The sequence below is a fragment of the Manduca sexta genome, chromosome 10, assembly GCF_014839805.1.
Source record: "Manduca sexta isolate Smith_Timp_Sample1 chromosome 10, JHU_Msex_v1.0, whole genome shotgun sequence".
NCBI lineage: Eukaryota > Metazoa > Arthropoda > Insecta > Lepidoptera > Sphingidae > Manduca > Manduca sexta.
In genome coordinates this window covers 12,649,735-12,662,990 of record NC_051124.1, presented here as the reverse complement: position 1 = coordinate 12,662,990, position 13,256 = coordinate 12,649,735, and the positions used below count along the sequence as shown (strand labels likewise).

The 13,256-nt window shown below is 32.5% G+C and overlaps 1 protein-coding gene and 1 long non-coding RNA gene across 2 annotated transcripts; both read right to left on the bottom strand.

The window, feature by feature from the left end:
- Positions 1-612: 612 nt before the first annotated feature.
- LOC115452159 (vesicle transport through interaction with t-SNAREs homolog 1A) lies at positions 613-7,393 on the bottom strand. The gene is made up of 5 exons (XM_037437314.1): positions 7,134-7,393; positions 6,999-7,057; positions 5,596-5,716; positions 3,797-4,005; positions 613-2,260 (listed from the first exon to the last, which is right to left on the bottom strand). The coding sequence occupies exons 1-5, from the start codon at positions 7,225-7,227 to the stop codon at positions 2,111-2,113; spliced, it is 633 nt and encodes a 210-aa protein (XP_037293211.1). The 5' UTR covers positions 7,228-7,393; the 3' UTR covers positions 613-2,110.
- A 1,998-nt stretch (positions 7,394-9,391) lies between these two features.
- Positions 9,392-13,204, bottom strand: LOC119188972. The gene is made up of 3 exons (XR_005112186.1): positions 12,958-13,204; positions 11,941-12,106; positions 9,392-10,099 (listed from the first exon to the last, which is right to left on the bottom strand). It is a non-coding gene; the product is annotated as an uncharacterized LOC119188972 (long non-coding RNA).
- Positions 13,205-13,256: the final 52 nt, after the last annotated feature.

Sequence of the window (13,256 nt, the reverse complement as noted above, 5' to 3'; positions counted from 1 at the left end):
TAGACGTGGTGTGGTGTATTTAGTTATTTGAGGTCATGAAGAGACCAGAGAGTATTATATGGGCTTGTTTTTGAAAAATAGTTTTGTGATGTTTCTAGAAATGGATTATCCAAAAGCTAACTTGAGACAAATTGGATATTTTTCTAAATTTGCACATATTACGCTGTTCTTTCTGCCTTAACATATTGTAAATATTCTACTGCCATTGTGATTTAATTATGAAATATTATTCATATAAATACTGTATTTATAAGTTTTGTGTGCGTATTTCCATTTGAAAATGTAAATCTAAGTACTGAAATTGGTACGATAATTGTATCATACTATGATAAGTAATATATGACATATGTTTAAGTAATGTGGGTAATGTAAAAATGATTTAATTTGTTATAATAAAATGTATTATTTCATTTGCTGTTTTTTATTGTTGGCTGTCTGGAATATTATTCTAGACTGGTAATATTAGAAAAAATTACGTCGAAGCAGAAAAATGTTTTCTTATATTTTTGTACTTGTTCGTAATATAACTATAGATTATTACGCGTCTGCTTAAAAATTGCAGTTGTTTATAATCTAAAAGAAAATAAAATATATGGGAAATAAAAAAAATTATAGAATAAATAGCACATTTATTAATACTTAACAAGCTATATTTATATATATGCTCTATCTATCAAACGTTTATCCTAGCTATGTTGTGACAGCCTCTTGTACCATTGGGATATTGACCTCAAAAACAGTTAATAACTATGCCTTATATAGTTTTGTAACTAAAGTTAGCGTAAGATAAAGGCTAAACTCTAATTCCAATAAATATTTATTACATAATATATTTTTTTCTTTTTACATTATTTAAAACCGGTTGAATCTACTGTGGTTGGTCATACTTTATCTTTCCAACACAATGTATCAAAAGAATCTCAATTCAATGAGCTAAACATGAATATCATAATATTTATTACAATCGATAAAATAAAAATAAAACAAATTTACTGTTTTATTAATACATTTTTCTAGCTAATCTTTCCAAAACTAAAATCTGTTTCCCAAAAGTAATTTGCACAAGATAAATCTCGCAAGCTATAATCGAGAACATTATAAAATCTCGTTTTTTAGGCAATGTCATCTTTTGCTGGTTTCATCTGTTCATCAGTCGTAAGTTTGTTATAATAGGAGTTATTTTTTTGCCCCTTACATCAAAATTATGACTTAACATTTTCGTTTTTAACCTTGTCGAAGATCTTATGTATACCAGGCTTATAAAGGAATGTTAAAAAGTAAATTCAACATTAAACGCTAATATAAATTTGTTTACCTAATATCCCAATTTATAAAATATATTTATTCTTTATTGCATTTAACATAGCATAATATTTATAATTTTACAATATAAGCTAAACAAATATGAGTAGAGAGTAAGATATATGCCAAGTTCCTAAATCAGTAACATTTGGACTATAAGAGTGATATTGTACACTTATTGTTACAATACTTGGCCATAAACAAAAAGGATATGCAAATCACTGGCAAAAGGTTACAAACTGCCCTAGGAAGGCAATGTGTGATATTTCACTGCCAAATATTGTTACTGCTTGCAAATATTTTATATATATTTCATAATATAAATATAGTAATTTTAAGCTACTTATTTGTATACCACTTTACATATTACAATAAACTTGGAACTGTTTATATAAGTACTTAATGTAATATTATTTTTCTTTAATGTGGTGATTTAAAATTGATCCAAGTTTTTTATAACAATCTGTAACAATGTGCCAACTTTTTAGTATTAACAATTTTCACAATAAAGATTACAATTTAGCAGGCGAGAAAACTACAGAAAATTATCATTTGGTGATTATCAAACAATACTTGCTATTACTGGAATCACCAACAAATTTCAACGAATATGAATAAACATGCTAATAAATTGCCACAAATAAGTATTTTGTGCAAAATGCGCCTCTCTTGCAAACCTATTTATGTTCAATTTTAAACCACCGCCTCAGACAATCCATTCGCATCAGCACAACAACTTACACAACACCATGAACACCCTCACATGTATCGGCACAGGATATATGTAGTGACGGTGCGCGTGCGCCCGCTAAGTGACCGAGAAGTACAGTCCGGCGCACAGCAGCACTCCAATCACCAGGAACACCATTACTAGTATGAACCTGTCTTGCAATGCTCGTACTATCATTGAGTTCATGAGACGAGAGGAACGGTTCAATTGCTCGTCGGTTTCTCTCAACTGTAAAGGAAGATAATTAAATTAATGACTTTAAATTGGTTTAAAATGTGGCGTGTATTGTCACGGTAAGAGTCCATTTGTCAAATATTGTATAGAAAAAATATACAGGTGTGAAAAAAAATATGGTGAATGAATTTGCAATCTAAAACTAAAATTACAATGAATGGTATGATAATATATTAATATCATTTCTATGTCCAATTTTCGTTTGACTATTCAAGTTTAGTTCCTCTCTTCTTCAACATCCTGTATATTATTATACTAGTTTCTTTTATTGCCATAAGTGGAAAATTGAAACAGGTTACCCACTAATTGTTTCTCGAGAAAGACTATGGCATCGGCAGATATCGACTCCATAGACGGAATCATTGTTGCTAAGTAATACCATATCCGAATATCCTACTTTAAATACGTAGGATTCAATATCACTCAGCAATGTCAGTAAATACAAGAAAAAACTATACACACAATGATAATTCAATATGCCTGTCTGATAACCCTGAAGATAACAAAGTGGTTAATGTATGACACAGCTTAGATTCTTAAGACTAAATTATGCCCACAGCTCTGTCCAAATTGCAGCATCGTCCTCAAATAAAAAAACAGCCTTTGGCCTGTTTAAATTTCAAGGATAACCTAAATTCTTATTTATGCATATATTCTCAGAATCAGATCAGTATTTTCATATAATTTTCAATCTAAACACATATTCCTTTATAATCTATATAGTAACACGAAAAACCTTTATGCCTCTTTTTAGGCACACTGCACGCAGAGGAGTATGAGATTTGGCATGATTTAAGTTCATATACAGAAGAGCAGCAAAATTAAATTTATGTATGAGTTACAAATATTTTAAAATCGACGGTCAAATTCCTAGCACTAGTGTAGCATTGACTGACATTATCAATGATCAACTGACTTAACTTAGTAAACGAAGTCATAGTTTACCTTGGTTCGAAAGCTAAATGGAACTAAAGAAAGGCCAAGGAACAACCTGGCCTTAGTAAAAAGACAACCTCATCTCTAATTGATAATATTCTAAGTGGCACTCCATGTAAAATCGCGACCGCCTTGCTACATTCTAGGTCATACGTGTAATTAAAACCTGGATATATTCTTTGCTACAAATAACCATGCTGATTATATGAGAATTGGATTACGGATTACATGATATTGGACTGTGAACCGAGGTTTTGCTAAGACGGACTATAGAACAACATTAGTTTAGTAAAATTTGCCGACTTTTTAATCGTTACTAACGATCAGTAGTAAAATATTCCTATATTTAGAAAAGTACGCAGCGCCTGTAGTAAATTGCATTTTGATTAGGAAAATTCGTGTAATATTTACATTGTTTACTCTCAAAGGTTCGAAGCCTCCGTCCCGTGACTATGACGTGCATAGTTTTTGAAACGTCGAGACAATGTTTTCTTGAAAAATCCACAAAGTAGTTTTATTTCAATGTGAAACACTCGCGTAAACTAAATATATAATCATGGTGTTGTTTTCTTTAGTATAGTACAAGTAACGAACCCGTCCCCGCGACCTCTGTATGGTCTCGCGCTGCACGCTGAGGTCCTGCAGCACGGCGGCGCCGATCTGCTCCGTCTCCAGCACGACGCGGTACCCCTCAGTGAGGCTCTTGCCTGCACGCTCTAGCCGCTCCGAGTTGTCCAGCAGCTTACGACGCTGCTCGTTAGCGCCGCCCCATTCATCGTACACTTCCTCTGAATCTATGTTGTCTAAAAATATTTAAAATAATATTCAGAAATATTGCTACTCAACAATGTGTTCTGACCCAATATTAAGATTTATTAAAACGTTCGCAAAAACATTACAGGCGTTCAAAATAAATATTTTCAGTTCAAACAACATTATGTCTCATTACGGATTGTACCCACGTAGTCTCGTTTCTGGCGGACTCATCGCCTATTGCGCAACAGAGATTGTAAAATATTTAGCATTTAGGAACAGGGTTTCTGAATCCAGCCCCGGATCTATGGGGGGGGCAAGCCGGGGCCCATGCCCCGGGCGGCGAATTCAGAGGGCGGCAAATCCAAACTTGACAGACGAATAAAAAACTCATAATTAACGCAACTTTAATTACTGAGGCATCCAGAACATTACACACATAATAATTATTTCCCACGGGTCGCGAAATGATGATGATGATGACAAAGTTAAAAATGTAGGTGGTCGATGGCAGCATTATCGAGATTTTGCCCTGCCTCCAAAAAATTCAAGATCCGGTACTGCCTGAATCTTACAATAGGTGATGGATGGGCTTTATTGTGGGAGTTATAATATATCATTAATTTTACAATGAAAGTAAACAAAGTTATAGATGAAGATTTAAAGTGATATCCATAATTATTTACTAATGATAAAGTTATTATAAAATTGATTGTAATAACTGTATAAAATTCTCATTTTCCTCTGTTCCTTAAAAATAAAACATCATCATCATCATCATCATCATATCAGCCACAGGAAGTCCACTGCTGAACATAGGCCTCCCCCAAGGATCTCCACGTCGACCTGTTGGAAGCGGCCTGCATCCAAAATAAAACATATACCTAGAATTTTTTAATAATGTAAAATTGAAATATGAGTGTAGAATCTAATCACTTCAATTTGATAGCATCTAAACAAATATTTCATAAGCCATTTACAAACAAATTTCATTAACAGTAGTTGTACCTATTTAATGACAAGGCTATATTTGAAACAGTGCTGTGTTAAGTGTTTTCACTAGCTCAGAATATAACTTATAAAAACCACTGTCCATATTCATCATAACGCACAGTTTAAAAATATATAAATTTATGAAGATGACAAAATATGCATGGTCATGTTTACAAGTAAAAAAATACTAATCTGTTGCATCATATTTTTTAGCTGATGTAATTATAAAGAATGTTACAAATTTTGCTGACAAATAGGTATGGTTTGAAATATATCCGCGGCGATAGCCTAGTTGGTTGTGGAACGGACTGCCGAGACGAATGTCCGCAGGTTCAAATACCAAGGGCACACGCCCCTGATTTTTCAAAAAAATTATGTGTATTCTTTGTGAATTATCGCTTGCTTTAATGGTGAAGGAAAACATCGTGAGGAAACCTGCATACCTGAGAAGTTCTCTATAGGAATTTCGAAGGTGTGTGAAGTCTACCAATCCGCACTAGGCCAGCGTGGTAGACTAAGGCCTAATCCCTCTCAGTAGTAGAGGAGGCCCGTGCTCAGCAGTGGGCAAGTATATAATACAGGGCTGATATTATTATTATAGGAGACTTGGTTTTTACAGTACAATTCTTAAAATTATTTGTACTTACAGTTATTAGAGTTGGTGGTGACAGAGCGGTATTCATCCCTCACCCGTTGCAGCTCAGCTCGGTAGGCAGCCACGCGAGACCCCGCCCCGGCGCCGCGCGACTCCAACTCAAGCTGTTCCAGCTGCGAGTGAAATACATTCAGCCACAAATATAGTCTTGATCACATTTCAGTATATAAGGGTTTACTGGTGGGTCTCATATGTGTGAGTCCGCCTGAGTAGGTACCACCGCAATGTCTATTTAGACCACTAAGCAGCAGTGTGTAGTCACTCTTGTGTTCCGGTTTGTAGGCCATTGTGGCTAGTGTAACTACTAAACATAAGAAGACTTAACATCTCATGTCTCAGGATGGCAGGCGAGTCTCCTCATTCAAAGGAATAAAAAAAATAACATTGTATGGTGATATGAAGTTATTCTGTCACAAGAAACACTAATCCCTATGAGAAATTACATCAGGTAACATCAAGGTATGGTTATTAGCAATGGCGAAGGGTGTAATTTTCCAAAACGGAACATGACATAACATATGAGTACTAATATGCATACATGTGGTCTGTAAATCGTTCTAATAATAATTTGATATTACATGTATTTTGAAAGGGAAGTCAGAAAGAATTGGGTTGTATAGACCCTTCAGCACTGGTGATTAGCCAAACTGATGTCTATTAATAGTTTCATAATGACAATAACCTTCTTTCTAAGGATTTTGATATCCAATAATCATTTAAAAAAAGTATGGCAAAGTAAATGTGTCAAGGAACATTGAAATGTTGGAAGGTGTCCAACAGCAACAAATGGGAATGACATTGCATTAACTTTAGGTATCTTAAATTTTATGTTTATAAATAATTCTACATTGTTATGTTCACCAGCAGCAGACCTTACACATTTCACCCTGTCTATTGTTATAACATCTGATAGAAAGAATGAAATATCCTATGAAAATTATAAATATCTTAATGTTCAGACATTTATAAGAATTAAACACAAGAACCATTGAATGCATTTTAATGAAATTGTATGATTGGTAATTTCTTTCATGGTGAAGCAGTAAGCAATACCTACTTAGGAAGAAATCAAGTTATTGCATTCCATAAATGCTTTTATATAAAATTACTTTTAATTATATTAGTTGTTAGTGTTGGTTTGTAGAAACAATAATTCATTTCTTTACAGCATTGAAAACTAGTGTATTGTACGTTAATGATATAGGAACTCATTAATCAAAAGTGTGGCATTCGTTTTGCTGGAGGTAATATTCGATTATTCTAATATGACAAAAAAGTTAATTGTTTGTCAATATATTAATAATATTCTTTAATATGATCACCAAATTATTTTAATGCACAATTACCGAAGGGATGAGTGTGTATTTCCGAAACAAAGTAAATATCAAGACATACCAAATCATTTGCCTCTTCGAAATTTGCGTGTATTTCCCTAGATAACTGTTCACGGTTTTCTGTAAGAGAATAAAGTATTACTGATATAAATGATTAATTCTACAAATAAAAGCGAAACAGTATTAAATACTGCACCTTCATTGCCTGTTTTTAACCGTCCTATTTTAGCAGTGATATCCGCTGTGAGAACAGAATACTGCTGTTCATAGGACTGTATCAACGTAGCCATGTTCAATTATACACAATAAAGAAACAATTAAAGCTAACTAAACAGTTTGAAATCGATAATAAACATCATGAAATTTACATCCACGAATTCCACGACTCCTGACGATTCCTATGTGTTTCGTTCCAAACGTATTTGTTTTGCATTTAAACAACTAGAGCATTTGATGATTGAAAACTGGTTAGTCGATAGATTATTTTTATGTAAACGACAGAAACAGACATTTCACAATGCTAAAAATCTTCATTATACTAACAGTAATCGTATTCGTTTTATTTCTCATTGTCATTCTTGATGTACCTTAAAACGAAATGTATTAGTATGAAAATTTTACTTAATCTCTATAACCCACAAACATTTATTTTAATAAATAATAATAATTTAAACTTATAATATTATATTAATAATAATTGAAATATTACATTGAGGTATTTAATTTTGCGTTTTATTATTACTTGTATGTGTTGTGTAGGCGTAGCTAGCGTAGGTGGCTAATGCTCAGTGTTGCCAGAAGGTTACATTTCTTACATTTTTCGTTACTTTTGACCCCCTCGCGTAACATGTAAGTAATTTTTATATCTAAGGCAATTTTCGTAACTTTTGAAAACAACGATATTTGTAATACAAAATTTTTATTGTAAACAGTTTACGAACGCATTTCTATTCAACGCATCCAAATTGAACGCACCTAAAATTGGCGGGTCTAAAAAGTATTTCACTCGATATCACACTTAGAGATGGCTTGCCATGACAAAGTGAAACGTATCTTGCATAAATTAAAACTTGATTTTGCTAGAGTGTGTGCGCGCACATTTCCTACTTCGCGAGTCCCCGCGGTTTCGTAGCTACAGAAATGCTTGCCCAAAAACGCATAAATTAAAAAAAAAACAAGAATGTAACTTTAGCAGCAAAAATGTAACATTTCAGGAAAAAAAACGTAACTTACGACTCAAGGGCCCTGGCAACACTGCTAATGCTAGTGTGAGTAAGACTTTTTGGCGGGAAGTCAAATAAGGCGGCAATTTTTAATATCGCTTAAATTTTATTTTATTTTTTGCTAGTAAATATTGATAAATACTTTGTAATATAGTTTTGTAAATAAAGTATTCCACAATGGGTCCTCCCAATGATGGAGAGGACCCTGGAGATATCAAAAAGGAAATATGCAAAAATTTCCACCAGTGATCCTAAGGCCAGTAATTTGGACAAATATAAAATTTTTATAAAGCCTAATTATAAGAGACTTTTCCTGGAAAATGGTACTTGTGAATATATAGTTTATGTTGAGTCGACTGAAAATGAAAAAGTGGGGAATAAAAACCCTATTACATTAACAAATCTGTTTTGTGACAATGTCAAAGGCATAATTGGAGTACACAGAATAAATGCTTTAAAAATTGGTGTATCCTTCAAAACAGCGGGAGCTGCCAACAGTTTTTTGAAAATGGAAGATTTTTTATTAAAAAATAAATTAAAAGCTTTCATTCCCTCCTATCTAACTGAAAAAATGGGAGTATTAAGATATGTACCCAAAGATATGAGTAACGAAGAGATATACAGGAATATCAGCTGTGACAGTGAAATTATTTCGATCAAAAGAATGATGAGGAAAGTGGATGGTATATTAACACCTATGGGTACAGTCATAGTAACATTTGCCTCAACATCCTTACCCCAGTATGCTTATATAAAATTATTTAGATATCAAGTTACCCAATATATACCTCCACTCCTTCAATGTTTCAAATGCCTTAAATTTAACCATTCTGCAAAGGTATGCCGAGGAATCCAAAATTGCTCATCATGTGCTGGAAAGCACTCTTATAAAGAATGTGACGTGGAAGAAATAGTGTGCATAAATTGTGGGGGTAACCACTTAGCAGTGTCCAGAGATTGCCCAATAAAAAAGAAGAAAATGGAGGAGAAAAAAAACAAATATTTCCAGAATTCGTATGCCACTGTTGTGAGTACACCACTTATCTATAATGACAAATCTTTCCCTGCATTGCCCACAAAAATAAATACAAATAATTCTAAAGATAATGAACTTAATGTACAGGAAATAGCTAATAATGATATTATTCTTAAGGCAATAGTGAAATCCATTGTTACTCTAGGTAATAATTCCGACAATACTCCACTTACTACTAAGAAAATTAAAGAAATATTCTTATCAAATTTAATTTAATGGATAATTATTTACAAATATTACAGTATAATATACAAAGTTTGCAGAGTAAAAAAGCCTTATTACAAAATTTATTAGTTGAAAAGTCTGTTGACATTTGTCTTCTTAATGAGACTTGGATAAAACCCAACACTAGAATTCCAAATTTCCCATCATATAATTTTCATTATAAAGTATCCAAAAACCCTCATCATGGAGTCGGTATACTAATCAAACATGGTTTACAGTACAGTATAATAGACACTTTGTATCATGAGTCCATACAAAATATATGTATTTCATTAAAAACTGGCACAAGCTGTATATATTTACTTTGTATTTATTGTCCACCCACTAATCAATTTGATGATTTAAAATTGAAGAGACTTATAAATTCCTTACCAAGGCCTTGTGTTATAATGGGTGATTTTAATGCTCATCACATGGCTTTTGGATCTAATTATGACAACAATAGGGGTAAATGCTTGTTTAACCTTATAGATGATTGTGATTTATGCATTTTAAATGATGGATCTACAACAACGGTCCCTTATCCTGGTAGACAGGCTGCTGCATTAGATTTGGCTCTTACTAGTTCTTCTATTGCTCATCTTTGCAATTGGTATGTTCATGATGACCCAATGGGTAGTTACCACCTTCCAACTTTTCTTGAGATAAATGTGCAACCATCATCATACTGTGTCTCTCCTGTAAATGAAAGTAAATATATATATAGCAAAGCAAATTGGCCTGAATACTGTTCTCTGAGTGAAAACGGATTTTCGCATTTGGATCTGGTCAATGATAGTTCCCTAACATTGTATAATAATTTTGTTCAAATATTAAAAACTTAAGAGATAAAACTATTCCTAAAGTTAAAAAAAGATCAATTAACTCAATTTCTAGAAAACCTGTTCCATGGTGGAATCAGAACTGTACTGATGTCGTAAATAATTCTAAGAAAGCTCTGAAAGATTATTTTTCACAGCCTACAATAGAAAATTGGATAAAATATAAAAAGTTAGATGCTGCTAAGAAAAGAATATTAAAAGAGGAGAGCATTACTTCTTGGCAAAACTTATGTGGTAGTTTCAACAGACTAACACCAATTTCTCGAATATGGGGATATGTTAGAAAATTTAAGAGGATAGGGATTAGTGACAAAAACAGAAATTTTAATGATGACTGGGTTCCTGATTTTATAAATAATTTAACAGACACAACACAAATCAGTCAAGATAGATTAACTTATTTATTTGAAAGTGCAACTGAAACTGATATTAACACATTTCTTAATAGTACATTTAACTTAAATGAATTACATATATCTTTGAAATCAAGAAGAGATACTACTCCGGGGACTAGACGACATTCCATATTTATTGGTTAAAAAATTACATTTGAATGCACAAATCATTTTACTTAGTATTTACAATAGAATGTGGAAGGAAATAGTAATACCAACTACCTGGAAAACTCAATGTGTCATTCCTATATTAAAACCTAATAAGCCCATAAACAGTGCAACATCTTATAGGCCAGTTTCATTATCTTCATGTTTGGGTAAACTATTTGAAAATATGTTAAAATTAAGATTAGATTATTTCATTGAGTCAACTAATGTAATTCCTTCAGTACAGTTTGGCTTCAGAAAAGGCAAAAGTTGTTCTGAAAGCTTTGTATCATTAATATTTGACATAAAACAAGCTAAATTAAGTCACTCCAATATGATATGTGTATTTTTAGATGTAAAAGGTGCTTTTGATAATGTTAATATAGAAGAACTCATTCAGATTTTATACAACACAGGTATACCTGCCCAAGTTTTAAAGTGGTTGTATAACTTTATGAGTGATAGAACTGTATATGTGAAGTATAATGACAAACTGCATGGGCCTAGATGTGTAAATAGAGGTGTTATGCAAGGGGCTACACTGTCGCCACTATTATATAATTTATATACCTCAGAAATTTCAAAATATGTTGACACAACAAATGTTAAGATCCTACAATTTGCAGATGACTTGCTTTTGTATAGCACAAATCAAAATTTGCATGTTGCTCAAAGTAACATTAACAATGCACTGAAACAGTTGTACAATTTCTATCATAATAAACTTAAACTTGATATTAGCCCTTCAAAAGTTCAGTTTTAGTTTTTAGTAAACAGTTAAATGTAGATGATGTAAATATTTTTTTACAACACAACTCAAATTCCATTGGTAAAACAACACAAATTTTTAGGAGTTATTATTGATGATAAGCTTAAGTTTGATGAACACATTAAACATATTTGTAAAAAAGCATTAAATGGTATTAATTTACTAAGACATTTAGCAGGCACTTACTGGGGGTCTGACCCAAAACAATGGCTATGTTGTATAAGAGTATAATTAGAAGTCACTTTGACTACAGCAGTTTAGCCTACATGAATGCTAGCAGAACTCATTTAAAGAAGTTAGATGTGATACAAAACATGGGCCTGCGACTCATTTGTGGAGCTATGAGATCAACACCTATTAACTCACTAGAAATAGAAACTTGTATACCTCCTCTGGTTTTGCGTAGATTACAGTTGGCCCAAAGATTTTTATTTGAAAATAGTATCCTTAAACAATAGCATTCTTCACAAACAACTCGAATTGAGTCCTCTGGACATAGAACCAGTCTCATCTAATGTAGTCACTGCTCCTTCACTTGTACATGGGACAATACCTGAAATCCAAACAATTTATAACTTGGTTAAAAAGAATTCTAAGCATATTCAAAAATATAGTAACTGGCCATTGTATACTAATTCATTTAAAGTTCTTATTGATTGTCCTATAATACATGTAAATACTGTACATGACAATACTGATTTTTTAGAATTTAAGAATAGCAAAAATAATTATTATTTATTATATACAGATGGATCCAAAACTGATAGTTACTGTACAGCAGCATTTTATGATCCTCAACTTAATTATACAAAATGTATGAAGATAAGTACTAACTGTAGTATATTTACAGCCGGAGGTATATGCAATTTATTGTGCATTGCTCTATGTAAATACGAATGTAAGTAATATTTTAATAATTTCAGATTCTAAGAGTGTTTTGTGTTCATTAAATAATTTCCACATTTCCTATAAAATAAATTATTTGGTGCACGCTATTAAAAATAAGTTAACTCAACTCCGAGATGAGAAACACCTTAACATAGAATTTTTGTGGGTTCCATCACACAGTGGCATACGTGGAAATGAAATAGCAGATAAGGCAACCCACGCGAACCCTGATGAGGATCACACAGAGTCGATGAAGGTCCATTTTACCGATTATTACAGCTTGTACAAAAGTAGCAATAAACTGTTATGGAAAGAATACTGGGACTTTACCCTGCAGACCAAAGGAAAATGGTACAGCAAAATACAGAAAGAATTACCAACGAAACCTTGGTATCATCAACACAAATATATTGACAGAAAGTTTTTAGCTGCATCACACGCATGAGGTTGGGACACTGTTTGACTCCAGCACATCTTTATAGACTTCATTTAGTGAATAGTAACAGATGTTCTTACTGTAATCAAGCAAATGCTGATTTGGATCATATCGTACTTCGGTGCCCTGCGTTTGGAATTGACCGTTTATTATTAGCGAACGATTTATGTGATAGTGGTACATGTGTAAATAGTAACATTGAAAGTATTCCCCGCCAATTGGAAGATATATTATCCAATATTCAAATGTATAAAGCTTTGTTTATCTACATTAGTCGTACTATTAAGAAAATTTAATTGTAAATTGTATCAAAACTCCTATTTGTATTTTATAACTAAGAACTATTTGTTTAATATAGTAGGTAAAATAATTTATGTAT

Coding starts and splice junctions, on each gene's coding strand:
- LOC115452159 (XM_037437314.1), bottom strand. CDS start 7,227: ATGGCTACGTTGATACAGTCCTATGAACAGCAGTATTCTGTTCTCACA. Junction 5,717..6,998: donor TCGAAGAGGCAAATGATTTG/GTATGTCTTGAT, acceptor TTTCACTCGCAG/CTGGAACAGCTTGAGTTGGA. Junction 4,006..5,595: donor CACCACCAACTCTAATAACT/GTAAGTACAAAT, acceptor AAATATTTTTAG/ACAACATAGATTCAGAGGAA.